Raw genomic sequence first — 21,719 nt, forward strand, 5'->3', positions numbered from 1 at the left:
AAAAAACTGTCCTTTAAGTCCCTAGTCAGGGGCCCTTTTTTGAAGTTTTTTTTTTTTTTTTTTTTTTTTCATTCTGTTGTTGTTGTTTTTGAGACAGGGTCTCCTGATAGCCCTAGCTGGCCTGGAACTCACTACATAGACCAAGCCGGACTTGATCTCACAAAGATCCTTCTGCCTCTGCTTCTGCTGGGATTAGAGGCTTGTGCCACTGTGCCTGGCTCTCAGATGGTATCTTGAAGGGACACTTGCTCTCAGTCTCTCTGGCTTTCTGGAAATGCCCACCAAAGCCTGCAGGGGACAGCCACCTAGGGGAAATGAAGGGGTTCTCCTACCTCAGAATCCAGGGCCTTAGAACCCTGCAGTAGCACCTGAGTATTGCTAAGTTTGAATTCTTGCACTTAGATGGAGAAGTCATGACCTGGTGTTCTGGTTTGTTTCTTCATTGCTGTGACAAAATACTCTGACCACTACCAACTTGGGGAGGAAAGGGTTTATTTAGCTTATATATCCTGGGTCACAGTTCATCCGGGAGCCCAAGGTAGGAACTCAGGGAAGGAACCTGGAGGCAGGAGCTAGATCGCAGGCCATGGAGGAACACTGCTTACTGGCTTGTTCCCTGGTCCCTGCTCAGCCTTCTTTCTTAAGCAACATAGGCCCACCTGCCCAGGGGTGGCATCACCCACAGTGGGCTGGGCCCTCCCACATCACTCATCAAGAAGATGCCCCTCAGACATGGCCACAGGCCAGTCCAATAGAGGCAATTCCCCAACTGAGGCTCCCTCAACCCAGGTGTGTCAAGTTGACACTAAAGCTGTCCAGCACACCTAGTATGGTTCCTTACTTATTTATTCTCCACTACTGGGGTTTTAAAAGCAAAAGCCCAAATTCTGGAAGCCCAACAGGTTAGGCTTGGCCCCCCAGCCCTACCATGCCAATTAGATAAATAACAGCCAAAAGCAGAGGGCGTTGATTCACTGTAGCTACACTGTAAAGAGAAAAGGTAAAGAGGCCCAGTTGTCCCCAGAATCGTTAGGGCCAGAACCTTGGCTGCCCTATTGTGAGTGTTATGACAGAAAATAGATGAACCTGTCTGTATCTTTCCATAATGTCAGGTATCATTAAATAGCAATCAACTCACAAAGTACATCAGTTCCAATAGCAGCAATTTGCCAGATTGTCTCACTTTCCTTGATAACCTGGCCAAGGCCAAAAGGGTCTTTATTCCAATCTTAAAAATATGTGTGTGTGTGTGTGTGTGTCTGTGTGTGTGTCTTTGTGTGAGGGTGTGTGTTCCATGGCATGTATGTGAGGTCAAAGGACAACCTCAGTTGTGGGTATTCACTTTCCACCCTGCTTTTGAGGGAGGGTTTGCTGTTTGCTGCTATGCTGTGTATCCCAGGCTGGCTGAGGATTCTCCTGTCTCTACTTCCCATCTCTTCTGTCATAAGAGTGCTTGGATTGTAGACATGTACTACCAAGTCTGGCTTTTACATGGGTTCCAGAGATCCAAGTTCGGGGCAACAAGTACTCTTACCCAGAGAGTCATTGCCCTACCCCTTATTCAAATCTTAATTACTAATATAAACTTCCAGATCACATATTATACATGGCATAATTAAAATGTGTGTGTGTGTGTGTGTGTGTGTGTGTGTGTGTGTGTGTTACAGAATGGCTCTAAGAGTTAACAGACCACAGTAGGTTTGAAGAGGTTTTGTACTGAGAAGGAGGGGAGGTGATAGAAATATACAGAGTCCATATTTATAAGATGAGGAACCCAATCCAGCTGCAGAGAAGGTGCTAGAGAAGCTTGGATGGCTACAAGTCGGGCCAACTATGGGTCACAGGGTTGAGATCCAGGCTATAAAGTGAATTCCAGCTGCAGAGACAAAAGGCAGGACCAGGTCCAGATGGAGGAATAGGAAGATGGGCAGATAGCAATTGAGTGGGGGACATCAGTAACAGGGAGCAAGCCCAGCTAAAGCCCCTGGGACATTTAGGAGCTCTTTGCCTGGATATACCAAGTGGCCAGATGACAGACAAGGGGTGGCTGTTGCTGTGACAGTGCTGAGTGTCTACCTCTTTATGGGTCCAGAGGAGAGAGCTATATCCTTTCCTTGGTCTGATGTCTGATAAGTTCTTGGGCCTGGTTTCCTTGATATGATTTTAATATGCCCATGTGCCCCTACGATCTTGATTCACCCTGATAAATTTAGGGGGTGGCACCATTTCTAGTCCCAGGAATAAATCGTTTATCAGTCTGTACTTCATGAGTGGTGCTGGACAGATGGTACCATTTCTGTGTCTACCCAAGTATCGTGTCATCGTCCATCCTCAAATTAGAGTCAAAAACTGCGTGTAAAATGGAGTCTCTCAGGGTAAGTCACAGTCTGAAAAACTACCATGTTGCACAATATGGAGTAACTTAGATCAGGGAATAGTCTGATCTCAGCACTTAACAAACTAGGCTCAACCATCCACCCTTAACCAGCTAGTTAAATAGACAGGTAATAATGAAAAGCAAAAAAGAAGAAGTTCATTGTGACCACATTGAGAAAAAGAACAAAGAGATCCAGTGACACCCCCATTCCAAGTTCATCTCTGATATGAAGCTTAGGTTTAAACAGAGCTAAGAGGTGTGTATTGCTAAGCAGTCCTGGTGAAGCAATGGCTCACCCTTTATGATTATTTGGGCTTCAGTCTCTCCTACAAGGTGATCTGACAAGTTGTCAGAACTGTATGAAATCTCTTTCCAAGAGACAAGCTCCTCACCTGTCTGGCGCACCAAGCTCCCAGCCATTTCCTGTACCCAGCATGAGATCCTTGGGTAAATTCCAAAACTGGGAAGGAGGGGGTCCATTGTCTCACAATCTGATATCTAGAAGGATGGGCATGGTGTCTCCTTAGAAAATTTTCATTCCTGTCAAGAAGGTTACACAGTTACCTCAAGTCCATCTTCAGGAATACTGACACGAGGTTTAGGTTAAATGGATACAAGAGGGGGCTGGAGAGATGGCTCAGCAGTTAAGAGACTGGATGCTCTTCCAGAGGACCTGTGTTTGATTCCCAACACCCACAGGGCAGCTAACTTCGATTCCAAGGGAATCCAATGCTCTCTTCTAACCTCTGTGTGCATTGCACAACATAAGTACACTTACATATATGCAGGCAATCTATTCATACACGAAAAATAAAATAAAGAATTTAAATGGAAGCAACAGGTATACATGATCAAGCAGTCCTGGTCAAGGTGCATTCTGGCCATCAGTGTTGTGCCTACATGTATGTAAGTATACCATGTGTGTGCAATACATGTGGAGGCCAGAAGAGGGTATTGAATCCCTAGAACTGGAGATTACGGACAATTGCTAGCTGCCATGTGGATCCTAGGAACCAAACCTGGATCCTCTGCAAGAGTAGCCAGTGTTCTTAACCACAGAGTTATCTCTCCAGTTCCATTGTTAAAATTTTAATCTGTTAATACCTGAGGGTTAAGCCTTGCCCTTATGGATAATCATCTTATTTAGGAGGATGGTCTATCCTGCCAGGTTTTACTCTTCCTGAGGTAACTCAGAAAGAAAGGTTAAGGACAACCAATGTCTGTGCCTCAGCCACAGTGTAGACTCAAAGTGAAGGCAGAGATACCAGACTTTCATACTGTTTTCAGTTACCTTGTGTGCCCAAATCAGGAGTCAGTGCTCTTTAGCAAAAGCAGCTTATAAGTGCCTGCTGCATGACTTCTTCCCACCTTTAAAGTAATGATATCTAAAGGGATGTCTGATTAATATGATCCTGGAACTTTTCTTACTCATGGATCCTTCCCTCACTGCTTTTGCCTCTACTAAGAATTTTGAATTCCTGGTTAAGCCTTCATTCTTTGAGTTACTGCACATGCATCCTAACTTGTCTCCCTAAATCCTTTTCCCCTGTCCTATATTCATCTTCCCTTTTTAAAACATCTTCAAACATGCTATCAATGCACAGCCTTTTCTTCTTCAGATCCTTAAGTACTACTGTCTTCTCTTAAGATGAAGTCACATTCCCTAGTATTAGGTTTTGGAACTCAGAATACAGGAACAATAGGAGAGAAAGAAAGAGGCCACACCTGACCTCAGAGGAGGCTGTGTTTATTCAAGCATGGGTGACAGCAGACAGCAGCATTCCCTCGGGATGGAAGCAACTGTACTGTGAATGGGGAGAGTTAGAGATCATATAGGGGCTGGGGCATGAGGAAGCGGATCCGGCTGCAGGGGTCCTCGTGCCTCATCTTTTGGAGCCACCTGCTCAAGCAGGACAGGCTATCTTTAGCAACAGGCTGTTTCAAACAGTTCCCCATGAATTCCAGGAGTGGCCAATCTGGTGTGATTGATCCCTAAGGTTAGTAGCAGTCTCAGAGGCAGATAAGGTCGGCAGCTGTTTCAGAGGACTTCTGGTTTTCTCCAACTGGGACAGTCTATCACCTTAGTATAACATGCAGGCATTCATGAGCTCTGTCACATCTGGCTGTCCCTTCCTCAGGGCACATATACCTGTTGGTGTGTACTGTTCTAGTCTACCTGTCCACAAGCTCTTTCTGGGTTGTTCCATCTCATACCTGTTTGCTCTTGGATGCATTTTCTAATTCTCCACCTTCACTTTTTCTCCTGCTCATCCTTTCCATGTGTACACTTTAGAAAATGTGGGCACCTTGTAGGCAAAGACTGCCTTAATCCTCTAGCCACACTTTTCAGCACAGATTCTGGAAGGCAGAAACATCTCAACAAAGTCTTGAATGAATAGCTCTGCCCCTCTGCTTTCGGTAATGGCAGAGAAATAGAAACCAGGATACTTGGGCCTCTTACTTTCACACGGACATATTTAAATATTTCTTTTTATGTATCAATTTTTACCTCTCATGTTAAATGTAATCTATGTTTATTCTAAGGGTTTCCCTCAAAGTGAAGTTGCTTCATTTTTTATTTTCCCTCCCTGTCCTTTTGGGGACCAAGTTCTTAGAAGTGGACAAAGTAAAACGTAAAGCTGACTTGGCTTGCCCAGAGAGTTGACCTTAAAGATTTCGCTTGAACTTCAATTCCAAATCTATGTCATCCCAATGCAGGCCCCCTTGGGACCCAGCCATCTTGGGGACAGTGTTGTAGCATCAGGAGTGTCAGGACATAGTCATAACAGATGTGGCCTGGGTACTCCAGGGCTTCAGAGACAGTGAAGCAGATGGTGACCAGAAAGATCTCACTATCATAGGAGGAAAACTCCCCTGCCTCTGGTACCTCAGGAGACCAGGGCTTTGCAGCTTCCATTCAGTTATCTGGAGATGTGTAATATAGAAATGTCTTCTTGTTGTTACTGGAGTTTGTAGGGTTAGACCAGGGCTCTGAGAGTCCCAACTGATGTGGCCACCAGGCCTCAATATGCCTATTAAAGAGACAATAGTAGAAAAACAGAGTAAGAAGATTTATGCAATGTGACCACATTGAGAAAAGGAATTAATAAAGCTAAAGTAGTCCAGTGACCCCCATGCCAGTCTTTGGGATGCTGACATGAGGGCTAGGCTTAAACAGAAGGCATGAGGTATGCATAACTAAGCAGGCCTGATCCAAGCATGGTTCCATTCATCACTGATCATCATCTTCCAGTGTTTCAATAGTCTGATAGCTAAAGAGAGCCAACGTGTCTCTCTGTAGATCTCCTCTCCTGCCAGGATGACTGCATTTTCTCCTTTTGCCTTGTCTTATACTTGTCTACTCACCAAACATCCCTGAGTTATAAAAACTACCTATGTGACCCAACATAGGTACAGGTGGCTCATTTCCTAGTTACCACCCCACATGTATTTTGAGGCTTCCCACAAGGCAGGAAAGAGCCCAAAAGGAATGACGGGGGAGCACTCCTAAGCTGATCTTTGTGGAGACTTGGTTACCTTGAAATCTTGAGTCCTCTACCTCACTGTCCTCTAGTCCACTTGTCTTCCTGGCTCTCACTTGAAAGCTCTCAAGGTTATTGCTTGTTCATATCTGCTCTACATACACCCCTACTTGATGGGTTTGCCATGTGTGTTCGCCTTGATCTTCCCTCTGGAGTGTCTTCCTCATTTTTTTTTTTTCCCCATTACACAAAATCAATGTTACTGGCTCTGTGAAGTGTCCCTTCCCACCATATTTTAGCCCCCTTCCCCACAGGATTTCAGACAAGCTGCTTCCTAAACTAGCGGTGCCTGTTCGCAAGAAATTCCCAGGGCAGGTTCCTGGACTTGCAGCCTTACCCAGTGCCTCTCACAGCATGGACACTAAGAACATTCTAGACCTTTCCCCCTCTCTTGGAGGCTGCCAGCGCTGCTGGTCAGTATTTATGGGCTGCTAATCCTGTGAGTGGATTATCAAGAGTATGCTATCCTTGTTTCTCCTTCGCTGCCCCTTCTCCTCCTCCTTCTAAGCCCCAATTCCTCCCCCTCCCCCTCCCCTCCGCCTGCTCCCCTTCCCCCACCTGGCTATTTTGCCCTCCTTCCCAGAGTAAGCCAAGGAAATGAGAGAAGGTGAAACCTGAGCCCATCCATGTGCTTCTAGATGGCAGCTCTGGGAAACGAGAGAGAGAGAGAGAGAGAGAGAGAGAGAGAGAGAGAGAGAGAATCTCTAAGGAAGTAATGGTTTCTGCCATTCCAGTGGATGGGGACAGTTACTATTCTGTTACTTTCTGATTTCTCTGCACCTTTGTCCTTGAAGTAAAAGCCATTCTACATCTGTCACCTCTTGCATCTTTGTCTGATCAATGTAAGGCAGAGAGCACAATCTCCTTCTTCCCTGTGCACCTTGGGTAAGGCTTCAGCTCTGTCTCAAGCAAGCTAGTGGTGTGGCCTTTGGACCCATCATCTCTCTGGGCTTCTCTTTCTTCCTCCATATCACAGAGAATTAAACCAGAAGATGATCTGCCCCTTAATGTGATATAACCTACCTGTCATCAATGGTCAAAGCTGATGGCACAGTGTGTCATAAGTTATGCACAGCTATGAATATCTTGGAAATAGAAGGTAGAGCTGAGCCAGCGTTACCCTGCTTCTGAGATTCCTGCATGGTTTTGAGTGACTAGTAAGGGAACTTTCAGCACGCACCAATGGCAGGAAGTGCTATCACATTACAGTTTTTTGCAGCAAGTGTCCAGAGTACAGTAAGGAATTTCAAAACACTGGGCTGATAACCACCTGGCTCCTTTCCGATTCTGGTCTTTGTTTACATATACCCAATAAACAATGCACCTCAAATCCAAGAGGCCCAAGGTTGTAGGAGGTGTTTAGTGTCACCCTAATGACTCATTAATGGAACTGAGCCTAGAGCCCCTCTCCAAATCATTCTACAGGAGATTTTCATCAGGATCCATGGGAAGTTGGGCTCAGTGGAGGGACAGAGGGGAGTGAGGTCTCATCCTTCCTTCCCAACTGGCTGGTCCTCCCCAGGTCCAGAAGGGCACTAGTCTTGGACTTGGAACAAAAAATGAGCAATGAAACCAAAGCTGCCCACTCCCACTGGTGTGCCTGACATGGTGATCCTGGGCCTTGCTCTCAGCTGTCAGCTTCCTTCCCATGATCCCCAGGACCACCCACATAGACAGGAAGTGTGCTGAGCCCACTGCAGCCTGCAGGTCATAATGGTAGGGCATCATTGGAGGGCAGCAGCAGGGAGAGATGTATTATATTTACATTTTTCTAAATTGATCTGGAAGCTGGGGCCCCAGGGCCCAGCAGGCCTGGGGTGGGGAGGGGCCTGAGGTGCAGGGGACTGCAGAATGGGCAGGCTGGAAGTCGGTGTGAGGAGGAGGCGCTTCCTTTGGGTAGCAGTGGCTGTGGGGATGGGCAGGCTCCACACACAGGGAAACCTGAGCATGAGGGATTACTGGAAAAACCTGTGCGGGGAGCAGCGGAGCTTTTGAGGGAATCTCCAGTATCAAACCCTTTTCCTGAAGAGCTTACTAAGAAGGACTTCAAGGGTCGAGCCCCCTCCCCCATCTCTATGAGAGGAGGAAGAAAGCTGGCCCAGGAGTAGGCCACAGCATCAATCATGACTGCCCCAGCCCCAAAAGGCGGCTTCAGAACTGCTCCGCTGGCCTCTCACAGCGGAGTGGTGGAGTTTTCCTCAGGGCCCGATGAGGAGAAATTCTTTCGTTGCTTTAAGAGCTGCAAGCTAAGTTCTCTGGACTCTTGTAGCCATTAGACTTTTTCTACAGAGCAGAACTTGGCAGAAAAAAATATAGTCCCAGTTTTAATCCTGTAAGAGGTGTTTAGTGACAAGATCCAGATGAATTTTTGATAAAGTTTCATTGTCATTTTATCCCCATACATAAATGCTACAATTGTGAGTTTTTCACACCTGAACACTAAGGCCTTTATTCATGATATACACTCAATTTTGGGAAAAACTTCTTGAGGGCAGAATAAATATAGAGGATAGGCCTAGCTGGTGGAAGTCAGGCCCTTGAGGTTTATAGACTGACCTCTGGTTCCAGCCTCACTCTCTGTTTCCTGGTCTGCTGTGGAGTGAACAGCCTCTGTCATATGCTCCGGATACAATGATCAACACAAAAGTAAGGACAAATCCACACACTCACATCACATCTGTCGGAAAGTGTCAGTCACTTTCATGGTGGGTTGTTACAGCCCTCATTTACTGTTCCACAAACCAATCCTCTCTGGAAATCCCCCTACAGACATACTAGTAGTGAGTGTACTGTTAAGTAACTAATTCAGAAATATGAATATGAACTGTGGCACTTAGAAAATTATCTGGGTAGTTCAGGCTAAACATCCTAAGAATTACTCATCAGATAGATATTGCTTTATAACAGACATCCCTATATCAGTTACTTTTTTTCATCAGGGGATTCAGCCTGTCGGGCAAGGAAGGTGTGGAGTTGGGGTGGCTCCATCCTCAGTGGTGGGGGAATAAGGTGGCAGGTCCTTACATCTTGATGGATCAGGAAGCATAGAGACTGGGCTGGAACCAGAAGTGAATATCACCTTCAAGGTCGGCCCCCAGTGATCAACTCCTGCTAGCCAGGCCATAGTCCCAAAGGTTCCTTAACCTCTTAAAACAGTACCACCAGCTGAAAACCAGTGTTCAAACACATGAGCCTATGGGGGACATTTTACATTCAAACCACAGCATACAGTAGAGTCACAGTGACTTACAGAGGGAGAGAGTTAAGAATGGAACCAGATGGCTCTGGGAGTTATGGTAGTCCACTCTGGATATGGTCAGGGGGAAGTAGCCACTTATTAAAGAAAGAACAGATGGATAGATGCTTCTGATGGAGGACTAGCCAGTGACATTCAAGAGTCCCTTCCATTCTGCTGTTCTTTAGTCATACATATCAGGGACTGTCTAATCTCCAGTCTCCAACAGAGGCTGAATGTAGGTGATTTGAGACACCATCAGCACTGAAGCTCACACATCTGTCACACCAGACTCTTAAGTTTGTGTGCTCCAAGTCAAGGGCACCAGGAAATTCTTTCCCCTGAGTCATCCTGTTTATAGGACCTGAGTCATTGTACTGGATACTTGGGTACCTGCCCCTTCTTTAAATGGCACTTAACCACAGTTCAGGCAGCACCCAGCCCTGTTCCAGTATTTCTGGGAAGTAGGGTGAGTCCCAGGTCATTTGTCTCCCTTTACTTCTGAGGCATATGTTGCTTAGTGTTGTCTATACTAGGGATCCCTCCTCCCATGCAGACTTAGGAGAAGAAGCAACACAATATCTGGATACCACTCTCCTACACTAGTTCTGTTTACTACTCCCACTATGCAAAAGATACCTGGCCAGTGTTGGAAGAATGAATGAGTGAACAGAGAAATGAATGATTGAATGGAGGAATGAACAAGTGAATGGAGGAATGGATGAGTGAATGGAGGAATAAATAATTGACTGGAGGAATGAATGCTTGAATGGAGGAATGGATGAGTGAATGGTGGAATGGAAAAATGAATGATTGGAGGAATTGTTGAGTGAATGGAAGAATGGATGAGTGAATGGAGAAATGTATGATTGAATGGAGGAATGGATGAGTGAATGGAAGAATGAATGATTGAATGGAGGGATGGATAATTGAATGGAGGAATGAACAAGTGAATGAAGGACTAATTGAATGGAGGAATAGATAATGAATGGAGGAATGGCCGATTGAATGGCAGAATGGATGAGTGAATGAATGGAGGAATGTATGAATGAATGAACTAGTGAATGGATGATTGACTAGAGGAATGGATGAATGAATGGAAAACTGAACAAGTGAATGGAGAAATGGCTGAGTGAGAGAATGGAGGAATGGATGAGGGAATGGAGGAATGAATGATTGAATGGGGGAATGAGTGATTGAATGGAGGAGTGAATGGATAGGTGGAAGATACTCTTAATTTAAAACTTCTGGGGGAATGTACTGCTGCCTCATTTCTCTTCGTACAGCTGGGAAGTTCAGGAGGAACTCTGTCATGGCATAGTCACATTTTGGGTCCCCAACGTTTACATATTTGTTTTTACTTAATTTTCTGGGTTTTTTATTTCCTTTTTGGTATAATTTCCATAAACTTCATTGTATTTTCAAATCTAATTTTCTCCTTTTTATTTTGATTTGTTCACTCACAGCCTTTTAGAAAAATGAACTAAAATACATGAGTTCACATAATCTGCCACTTGGAAGCGTTTTCTGGTCTCCTCTGGCTTCCTTGCCGTGCCTCCCTGTAGCTGTAGTGCTGTGAGTGGACAGAGGGAAGAGTAAGCTCACTGCTGCCTTCGTCCTCCCACTCCCGGGGGATGAAGTAAACAAAGCAGGCAAGTCAGCCTATCCATTTGTTTACTCCATAACCCACTGGAAATTCACCAGGTCCTCCGGAAGTGAATCAGTAGGTTTCAACAACGCCTTAATTTTGTTGTAAGACTGGGGGAAAAGTGGTGACTGGGTGTCCTTTAAGGACAAAGAAACAAAGAAAGTCAGAATCAAATGTACCTCACAGGCTTGTCCTGGTGTTGCACTGATTTTCAGAGCAGCAAACTTACGATTTACACACTACAAGCCTGTCCCTTCCTGTTCTGGCATCTTGAGGTTTCTGAGGTTTCTGAATGGAGCCTGACTATTGCATAAACCCCACAGAGTGGATGGGGATTCCACTTACTGCTTTTGTTTCCTGAGTAGCTTGTGAATTTGGATCAACTGAGCAGAAGTCACCCTTTTTATTGTTCATTTGCTTGTTTTTTGAGATGGGGTCTCCTTATAACTTCAGCTGGCCTAGAACTTGCTGTGTAGACAAGGCTGGCCTCCATCTCACAGATGTTGGCTTGCCTCTGCCTCCTGAGTGCTGGGATTAAAGGTGTCCACCACCAAGCCCTGCTCAGAAAGATCTTAACTCCTGACCATTCAACAGACCTTCACACACTCTTTTACATGGTGGTCAGATCAAACCCAATGATCACGAATTGTGTGGAACTTCCAGGGAGCTGCTGATGGGAGCAAGTTATTCCTGCCCGGTGCTCCACAGCATCCTGTAAATGGGACTACGGCTAGCATCTGAACTCCTTGATGCTATCAAGGCATGTTTACATATCTCTCTTACCCACTGTGTTCTTTGAGCTCTTGGAAGGGTAACAGTGATCTGTTTGTTTTAGTCTGCCTTGTGTTGCTATAACAGAATGCTAGAGGCTGGGTAATTTATAAACAAAAAAGATTTATTTCACTCATGGTTTTGGAGTCTTGAAGTCCAAGACCATGGCTATAGCTACTAGTGAGACCCTTCCTACACTGTCATCTAATTGTAGAAGGCAGAAGGGCAAGATAGAAAGAGAGAATGTAGATCAAGACAGGGCCAAACTTTCCTAACACTTAACCTATTCCTATGATAATGACCAAGTCCTTGTGACCAAGTCACCTCTCAAAGGTGCCAGCTCTCAACACTGTTGCATTGTGACTGAGTTCTAACACATGTTTGGGAGGAAGCGTTCAAACCATAGCATAACTAGCTGTTGTTTCCTAGAAATGAACTTCAAGTTCCAGTTGGTGGACTGCTGAACGAATGAATGAGGGAGGGAGGGAAGGAAGGAAAGACTGAATTGGTAGATACTGGGAAGTCATAGCCCACTGGTTTCTAAGCAGCAGAGGGCCAGGCCGGGGATGTAACTCCTGCTCTTCTTCTCATGGTCTCTTTGTCCATTGACACCTGGGGTTGTTTGTGGTTTTCACAGGATACCCTTAGAAGGAGATGGCTGGGCACAGCTTTAAAGTGCTGACTTATGAAATAGTGCTGACTTTTTCAAGTGTTTCTATCAGCAGCAGAAGCCTCCTTCTACATGAGCAACAGGCACACCGTGGCCCTCGGCTTTCCCCCTTCCCGGCTCATCACTGCCTCACAGAAAGGGAAGACTCTTAAGGCCCCAGTTTTCTTTCTTCCTTTTTTAAAAGATAAAATAAAGTTTTTAAAAAATATACTTATTATTTTATGTGTATGTGTGTATTGCCTGCATGTATGTGAGTGCACCCATGTTGTGCAATGCCGAAGAGGTCAGAAGAGGGTGTCAGATTCCCCTGGAACCGGAGCTAAGGTGGTTTGCAGCCACCATGTGGGTGCTGGGAATCGAACCCGGATCCTCTGCAAGAGCAGTCAGTGCTCTTAACCGCTGAGCCATTTCTCCAGCCCTAAAGTAAAGGTTTAACCCAGAGAAAAATCAAATAAAAGAGATAAATACCAAAGACTACCTCATAAATGTAACATAAAATAATCAATCAAATCCTTCATGTGCAGAGCTTAAAATCACTGTGACATTTGAATAAATGCATAGGATATTCCCTAGCTTATGCTCTAATGTCAACCCTCCTGTTAATAGTCAAGCCACTGAGGGAGCAATGCTACACCTCCGTAAGACATTGGTAGCTAAATAATAAAAGACATTATTTCTCTGTTGATAATTGTACTGAAACTATTTACTTAGTATTACCTAATTTAGATTATTTGCCATCACTTTTTCTAGTGGGCTTTAATTGTATTTATTAGCAATACAGTTAACTATTTCTGAATGAACTTATCAGCATAATATGTCATTTGCCAGTTTTTCTTTTGCATCTTACTTTTAATATCAATATTAATGAAGTTTCACTTTTTTTTTTTTTTTTTTTTTTTTTTTTTGGAAAAGAGAGTGAGAGGTTGAATGAATTCAGGGTTATTGAGTGGTAAAGATTCCCCTTGAATTCACAGAGGTCCGCCTGCCTCTGCCTCCCAAGTGCTGGGACTACAGGCCACCACACCCAGCTCAAAGTTTTACATTTTTAAATTAATTGAATAGGTTTTTTGACCATTTCACACATGTGTATTAATGCATTCTGATTACTCTGTTTCTCGTTCTCTCTCTCCAACCCTAGTCCAGTCCTGTTCTTTGTACTTAGCTCTTTCCCACACTCCTATCTTTTTTGTTTTGTTTGCGACCCACGGAGTTTGACCAGGGCCCCCTGTGTGACCATGGGTATAGGACTATTCATTTAAGTCTTGTGGATGCACCAGTATGCACACAACTGATGACCATGTCTCCCACTCTCCCAGAATCAGACTCCATAGAGCAATTCTCCCTATGACAGACATGGAACTCTTTAATGAAAACTAGATGAAAATTTTTCCAATGCTACTAAAAATTTTGATGGTGTCTTATAAATTTTTTCTTCTACAGTTTATCAAAAGGAACACAGTCTGCTGAGAGGAATTCAAACCTGGGGCCTTCAAAAATGTAGAGAATAAGAGACTGTAGAGTGCATGTCCTGGATAGGACTCCTATTTTAGATCTCACACACCCAGGGTTCAGGGACCATTGCAGAAGAGGGGGCAGGAAGATTGTAAGAGCCAGGGGTCATGGAAAACCACAAGGAAACAGAGTTCTCCAGGCTTCTGGAAACTTGCTCATATGAACTTACAGCAATGGTGACAGCGTGTACAAGACCCATGCAAACTCAACCAGACAAAAGCCCAGCACAGAACTGGGGAAATAGAGGAGAAGCCCCAACCTTAGCTGAGGAACTATTGGCAGCTGATCACTGCTGGGTGAGGGAGAGTTGATCTTCTTTAAGGGAGTGATGCAAGATAGGCTGATCAGGCTCCAGTGGAGGGACATCTGGGGAAAACTTGACTTAATAGGCCTTAACATATATGACAGAATGCACGAAATTCTGTGTGTGGGGACTTTAGGGAGGTGCAGATGGGGAGGTCTAAATATAAAAGACGTATTGTATGAAATACACAAAAATTCAATTAAAAATATACATTGGGGGGAATAAAACTGGAGCCTTCACAGAACTAGTCAATGAGACCCTATCACTGAAGACACCACAGATGGTACATGCATGATACAGAGAGATCGAGCTCAAACTGAGCTGGACATTTCCTTCCTACTCACTAGCGTTCAAAGTGCCGGAAGGTGCTATGCAGTGCTGGAGGAGGGAGAAAAGACCTCCATGGTCTTACCCACCTGTGAACCCTATGGACTATAATACCAACCTGCCAGGCAAGGTGAGCTCACTTGTAGAATAATAACCAACTGCTCTCTGATTGGATCGGAGACTCACTCCACAGAAGGGAACCCCCACCTGCTGCTGCTGGAAACCTAGCCAAAAAAACCATGCTTGGGGAGGTCATAAGCCCTAGGAGGGAACTTACTTCTAATGTTTCCCTAAATAGACACAGTGGCAAGCCGTCCTCTACATTATCTATGCTTAGACACTTAGACAAATGCTTCTCCCAGCCTTAACCAGATAAGTACCTCTTTGCAGTGAATGGCAGCAACTGCAGAAACCCAGGGCTACATAAGGTGCTGAGAATAAGTGACAGCTGAGGATCAGCCCTAAGCAAGATGTCTATACCACTACCTCTAAGGCTCAGGAATCATTGTGCATGTGGGGACAGAGAGAATGTAAGAGCTATAAGACAGGGAGAAGGGCTGTGGAATGCCATCTTCTGCATACGACTCAGCAGCTGTGGCTGCCTGCACTGGGCCTGCACAAGATTGACCCTGTCAACAGTCCATTATGGATGGGGGAGGGGTTCATAAGCCCTACCCCTCCCTGCTGAATCACTCCCTTAAAGAAGATCAACTCTCCCTCACCCAGCAGTGATCAGCTGCCAATAGTTCCTCAGCTAAGGTTGGGGCTTCTCCTCTATTTCCCCAGTTCTGTGCTGGGCTTTTGTCTGGTTGAGTTTGCATGGGTCTTGTACACGCTGTCACCATTGCTGTAAGTTCATATGAGCAAGTTTCCAGAAGCCTGGAGAACTCTGTTTCCTTGTGGTTTTCCATGACCCCTGGCTCTTACAATCTTCCTGCCCCCTCTTCTGCAATGGTCCCTGAACCCTGGGTGTGTGAGATCTAAAATAGGAGTCCTATCCAGGACATGCACTCTACAGTCTCTTATTCTCTACATTTTTGAAGGCCCCAGGTTTGAATTCCTCTCAGCAGACTGTGTTCCTTTTGATAAACTGTAGAAGAAAAAATTTATAAGACACCATCAAAATTTTTAGTAGCATTGGAAAAATTTTCATTAAAGAGTTTCATAGGGAGAATTCCTCTATGGAGTCTGATTCTTCATCTCTGCAAAACTCATTTTAATTAAGAACAATGCTTTCAGTTCACATATTTTAGCTTTCTGTTCTCTCTCTCTCTCTCTCTCTCTCTCTCTCTCTCTCTCTCTCTCTCTCTGTGTGTTTGATATTGAAAATAAGTTCCCATTTGTAAAACAGATAACATTGAAATATCTGTTTATGTGGTGAGCACCACAGAAGACAATGTGGATGTAGACAAGTCAGATATGGTTTCCTGCCTCAGGGATGTCCATCCCCAGGGAGGAGGTCAGATAAACAGAGTGACATGTACAAAGCATTGTGGGAAGGAAGAGAAGAGGAGAAGCACCCCAGTCTGCTTCGGGGAGTTGGGAGGTGAGGAAGAGAGCGCCTCATGGAGAAGGGTAAGTCTGAGTTGAGTCTGAAAGATGAACAGCCATCCACACAACAGAACAGAAGGAAAATTCCAGTCGAGGTGTGCACGAGGCTCAATGCAAAGATGGCTTAGAATTGTTGGAAAGCAGGCAGAAATGATCTCCAACATTCCAAGTAAATATTAGCCCTGAGCACAAACTATGGACTGGATGGGAGGAAATGGGTTTGGAGAAGTTGGGGTTAGATCACATAGAGCCTTGAACATCAGGCCAAGGTTATTGTGTGTGTGTATGTTTGTGTACGTGTATACACAACAGAAGGGTAGATATTTTCACTGAAGACTTTTAAATAAATGAGTGAAAAATGAGAGTTTTGTTCCACCACGATCTTTTCCATCCACTCCAGCTAGTGCATTATATTCTGCTTTCTACACCAAATTTCTTTTGATGCAGATTATCCTGATAAGTCCTTGCTGCCTGCTGTCGTGTTTAGTGTCTCTCACTCCTTGTTATTTTAACCTAAGCCCAGGTAATTATCCGTGATTGTAATTGTCTCCAGCATCAGGCAGGGTGGGGCTGGCGCGGTTATTTTAGAAAGTTCCTGGCTTCTGCAATCTGAGAAGAGAAAACCAATGCAGTGTGTGCCCAGATGTATTTCCAGGCTTTGTGTTTCTAACTAGAATTTCTGGAGCACTTTACAGCAGGCTTTGTAAAGATTTAGTCGAAAATCAATTTACAGATTCTTCTCTAATTGGCTTGGCCAGGGTTAATCTGTCACTGGCCCAGCCAAGCTGGCTTCTCTCTTGCAGCACACCGAGGATTTCCGGTTTTGCTCTTTTCCTAAGAAAGGCTTGCTGTTTTTAGAAATAAATTCTGGTGTTGGTGAAGGCCGGCATCCCTAGTCCTCTGAAGTGAAACCCAGCAGCGCTCCCATCTGATAGAGCCTTCCAAACCTTCCCTTGAAAGGAGCAAATCTTGCATTTGGCATCTGCATGCTAGAGGGTTATGCATATATATATATATATGTATATGTATATGATTTTTTTTCTTTCCAAAATTAAGACAAGCCATGCTGTTTATTTCTGCCTTGTTGAATCACATCTGGGAAATGCTCAGGCAACACCTGTAACAATGGGACCCTGTGTAAAGAGGGCTTTCATGGCTCTGGACACCCTAAAGGAACCACGGAGGGAAGAAGAGGAGCATCCCCCGTGAGGCTCCGGGTGCCAACCACACAGACTTAGAGCAAGGGGCAGAAGGTTAGAGCTTTGGTTCTGGGACCAGAATAACCAATGGGAATTATTGAATGCGTTATGCTAGTACTATGAAACAATGGTGGTGAGAAAAAAGCTGGTGTCTGGAGGATCTGCAAAGGTGAGAAAGCAATCACGGCATTTCTTGGGGACAGCATTTCAATCCCCCCGCCCCCAAGTTCATAGGAAAGAGTCAAGAACAAGTGGAAAGTCCCACTTCCCCCATACTCCCAGAAGGAAGTTGAATTTCTCAATGGCTAGGGCATGCTATGTACACATACAATCACTTAGAAATAAACTGCCCTTTTCCTCCCCACGAATGTCCTTGCCAAGTCCTTCTGAGGCTCTGGAGTGTTTACACAGCTCTGCTGGAGGAAGTCCCTATGATATGGTTTGTCCTGAGCTCATTAGAACCAAGAAGACCAACTTCAGACTGTAAATAAGGACACATTCACATATGTACTTAAATACAGACATGCATGTTACAGATTTTAGAGAATGTGTCCAATACCTGTTTTGTTTTCTTCAGTAATTCTACCCCCTTTGTTCTTCTGCCCTTACCTTTACTCAACTCTAAAATCAATTTGTCTGCAAAGCATCATTTAAAAGATATGACACACACTGAAGTTTTAAATGTATTATTTATTTTATTTATGTGTTTTATTTTGGATGTGTGTATGTGGTAGACAGAGGACAGCTTTTGGGAGTCAGTTCTCTCCTTCCACTTTGTTTTTGAGGCAGACTCTCTGTTTTTTATTTATTTTTACTTTTTGAGATAGGGTCTCCCTGTAGCCCCAGCTGTCCTAGAACTCCCTGTGTAGACCACGTTGGCATTGGCCTTGATATTGCAGAGATCCGCCTGCTTCTGCCTCGAGTGCTGGGTTAAAGGTGCACCACCACACCTGGCAGCAGGGTCTCTCTCTTGAGTCTGCACTATTGTCTCTAGATTAGCTGGCTTGTGAGCTTCCATCTGGTTTTCCTCTCTCAGCTTTCTGTATCGTCACTTGAGTGCTGGGGTTATAGATGCATGCTGCTACATCTGCCTTTTTATGTGGGTTTTAGAGATCAATCTCAGGTCATCAGGCTTATGCAACAGATGCTTTTAACCTGCTGAACCATCTCTGGAGCCCCCAGATGCTGCATTTGTAACTGGCTATCTGAGAGTGTTTGTGAAGACTTCTCCATCCATCCCCACCTCCCTTGGCCAGCTAGCTAAGTGATCATTCTGAGTCTAACATTGACACACTTGAGCTATCTGGTGCCAATGTCTTTTTAAATAATTTTTTTGCTTTATTTTCATTTTATGTTGTATGCGTGTATCTTGTGCATGTATACAACAAGTGCACCCATGTGGTACAATGACTACGGAGGACAGAAGAAGGCATCAGATCCCCTAGAACTGGAGTTATGGACAGTTGTTAGCTGCCATGTGGGTGGTGGGATTTGAACCTGGGTCTTCTGAAAGAACAACCATTGCTCTTAACTGCTGAGCCATCTCTCCAACCCCTGGTGCCAGTGTCTTAACACTATTGGTACCTGCTGGTCTCCTAGAAGCTGCTGAGAATACGCTAGACTTCTAAGACAGTGGCAGGAGATAGGGTTGTATGATCAAGAACAGTGACCACACCCCTGAGCCTGATAAATTGCCAAATCAGAAGCATTTTGGCTGGGTAGAGTTCCATGCACATTTTTTCTGGAAGCCTCTGTTGTGGTTGGCTTAGTCCCTCTCTGTATATGGACACACATACCCCTGTGTTTGGGTCCTGGCTTCTCATTCTTTATATGACTACCTTGGAATCATGAAATTTAACTAAGGGAACAAAAAACATAGCATTAGATCAGATCACCTTAGGGAATTCAAAGCAGTCCCTTTGATCTATCAGTTTAAACAGAGACTTGGACAAAGGACTGTGGCTGGTTAGGACCACATTTGAGTGTAGATCTGGGTCTCTGGAGTCTCATTTGGTATTTAAACCTTAAGTGTGTGTCTGTTTAGCATGCAACTATCTGTATATGTTGATATTGATTTCAGTAAGACTAAAAGTATACACAATACATAACCTTTTAATATTTGTGTACATGCTATTTATATATGAGCGCATGTGGAGGACAGAGGTTGACTTCAGGTATTGCTCTCCACTTTGTTTTTTGAGAGAGGGTATCTCACTGAGCCTGGAGCTTACCATTTAGGCTAGACTGGCTAACCAGCAAACCTCAAGGATCCACCTGTTTCCACGCCATCCCACGGGACTGAGGTTAGGGATACATGCTGCTGTACCTGACTTTTTATGTGAGTGCTGGTGGTGGAAACTCAGGCTCTCATCCTTGTGCAGCAAGCACTTTACCAACTAAGCCATCACCCCAGCTCTCTCTATATAACATCTATTGAACAGTTATTAGGTGCCAGACATTGTTTTAAGTACATCATAGAAATACCAATTAACTGGGTATTATTTTATGATCTTTAATTTACAGTTGATGTAACTAAGGTACAGAAAGGTTTGCAACCTGCCCCTAAGCATGTGGGGAGCCCAGCTAGACTGTAGCCTCCCCAGGACTTGGATTGATTGCATCAGCAAATGTGCACTAAACCCCCAGACTGTACAGAGCCCTTAGTTATAGTGGAGAAAAAAGTGAATAGATATTTTTTCAGCAGCACCCAATAGAGGCTCGAGTACAGGAAGGGGGTGTTTAGAGCAGGAGGCACTAGAGTACTCTTGGGAACCCACAGAAGTTCACCAGTTAGAGAATGAGTACTATATGTAAATGAAGGGAGGAGCCTGGGTGCTAGGGGGAGAATCTGGAAAGTGATAAGTCCCTTAAGTGCTGGAAGCAGGATCACGGTTGTTGTTGGGGAGGATTTTGGAGATGAGTCTAGAGAAGCAGGTTAGGACTCTAAAGCACTTGCATGCCAAAAAAAGGAATCTGGATTGCATTCAGTACTTGAAGGGGACTCCATGGAAATTTTTATATGTAGGTAGGTGACAGGGTCAGATTACAAGGGCTCTGTGCTACAAGCCTGGGAAGAATGGTGGCAAAGAAAGTGTTTGGGAGGTTGTGGCAAAGGTCCAGGCAGGGTCCAGACACCTTGCAGCTGGGGGATGGCTGTCAGGCCTTTGCTTACTGCTCCTGCAACTCAGGATGCTCTCCAGCTCAGTTTTCAGATGCCACCTGTCCATCTTTCTAGATGGTGCTAAGGTATACCACAAAGAGACTTTCCTTAGCCCCCACCCTAAGTGGACTTCAGTTCTGACTCCTTTGGCTCTCTGACTCTAGTACATTCTTCTTTATCTCTTGGAACACATTTATAAAAACCCTATTGAATGTCTTCACATGATTTTACCACTCCCCACTTTAAATGCAGCTCCTCCACAACAGGACCAGACCTTTGCCTCCTTAAATACTTGACACAGAGCCTGACGTTTCACAAGCTCTCAATAAATGTGTGATGAATGAACACTTTCCAAACAAATGCAGTGATTATAGCTACAGAAAGGAGACTCCAGAGCTGGACCTGGTGGTGCCCAGGAGGAGGGTCAATAGATCAAAGTCAGCCTAGACTGCATAGCAAGACTTTGTCTCCAAAATTATAACAACAAAACACAAAGGGTCTAAATTTTGGGGGTGGTTTTCAAAGCTACATCAAGGACTGGCAAATTGTGGCCGAAGGGTCAACATCACCCTACTTTGCAGGCTGCTTTTATAAATAAATCTTTATTGGGCACATAGACAAACCTGCATGTTCCTGTGTTGTCTGTGGTCGTTGTCATTCTAATGACAGAAGTGATTCCTGTGACACAACGACACGGTCCACAGATCCCTAAATACTTTCTCTCTGGTTATTTACTGAATTGCCAACCCCTAAGTTAGTCAACTATGGTTAGTTTCTGGAGGTAAAGGATGGCAGGAAGAAAAGTATCCCTGTTACTTATCTCCCTATTAGACCTGCTGTGCCTAATCTAGTGCTTTGCCTCAGTGACAGCGCTGGCCCTGGCTGCAGGTGTGAGAGGTATGAGAAGAAAACCTAGGGTGTAGGAGGAAGTGGGAATCTGGTGAGAGAGGTACATGGACCACAGAGAGGACAGACCTTAACTCCTGCCCCCTGCTGAAGCCTGTCCGTGTGCTCTCTCCTAGTCATCCAGTTCGGCTTTGTCACCCTCTTTGTGGCCTCCTTTCCCCTGGCTCCTGTGTTTGCTCTGCTAAACAATGTCATTGAAGTGCGGCTGGATGCAAAGAAGTTTGTTACGGAGTTAAGACGCCCAGATGCCGTGAGGACCAAAGACATAGGTTTGTTTCTCCCGAGAAGCCCCGACAGTGTGGCTTCCCCTCCACCTGCATTAACTGGACTCAGGAGGCTGGCAAAGTCCACATTTTTCAATCTTTGGATTGGCCCCTGTGCATATTCTCAGAGGTGGGGAGGCCTGTGGAAGCCACGTTATTTACCCATCACGTGTTCCCTAAGCTGCCAGATATGTGTGTTGGTGTTAATGTGTGATAAATGAACACTTTCCAAACAAATGCAGTGATTATACCTA

The 21,719-nt window shown here is 44.7% G+C and overlaps 1 protein-coding gene across 7 annotated transcripts in view; it reads left to right on the forward strand.

Moving 5' to 3' along the window:
* Ano2 (anoctamin 2) overlaps positions 1 to 21,719 on the forward strand; it is a 382,995-nt gene that overhangs the window by 342,383 nt on the left and 18,893 nt on the right. For all 7 annotated transcript variants that reach the window (XM_008825440.2, XM_008825443.2, XM_008825439.2 and 4 more), the window contains one exon: positions 21,319 to 21,471. In XM_008825440.2, the coding sequence (XP_008823662.1) occupies positions 21,319 to 21,471 (153 nt within the window). The remainder of the gene's footprint in view (positions 1 to 21,318; positions 21,472 to 21,719) is intronic.

This window comes from Nannospalax galili, unplaced genomic scaffold (genome assembly GCF_000622305.1).
Source record: "Nannospalax galili isolate Female #2095 unplaced genomic scaffold, S.galili_v1.0 scaffold589, whole genome shotgun sequence".
Lineage (NCBI taxonomy): Eukaryota > Metazoa > Chordata > Mammalia > Rodentia > Spalacidae > Nannospalax > Nannospalax galili.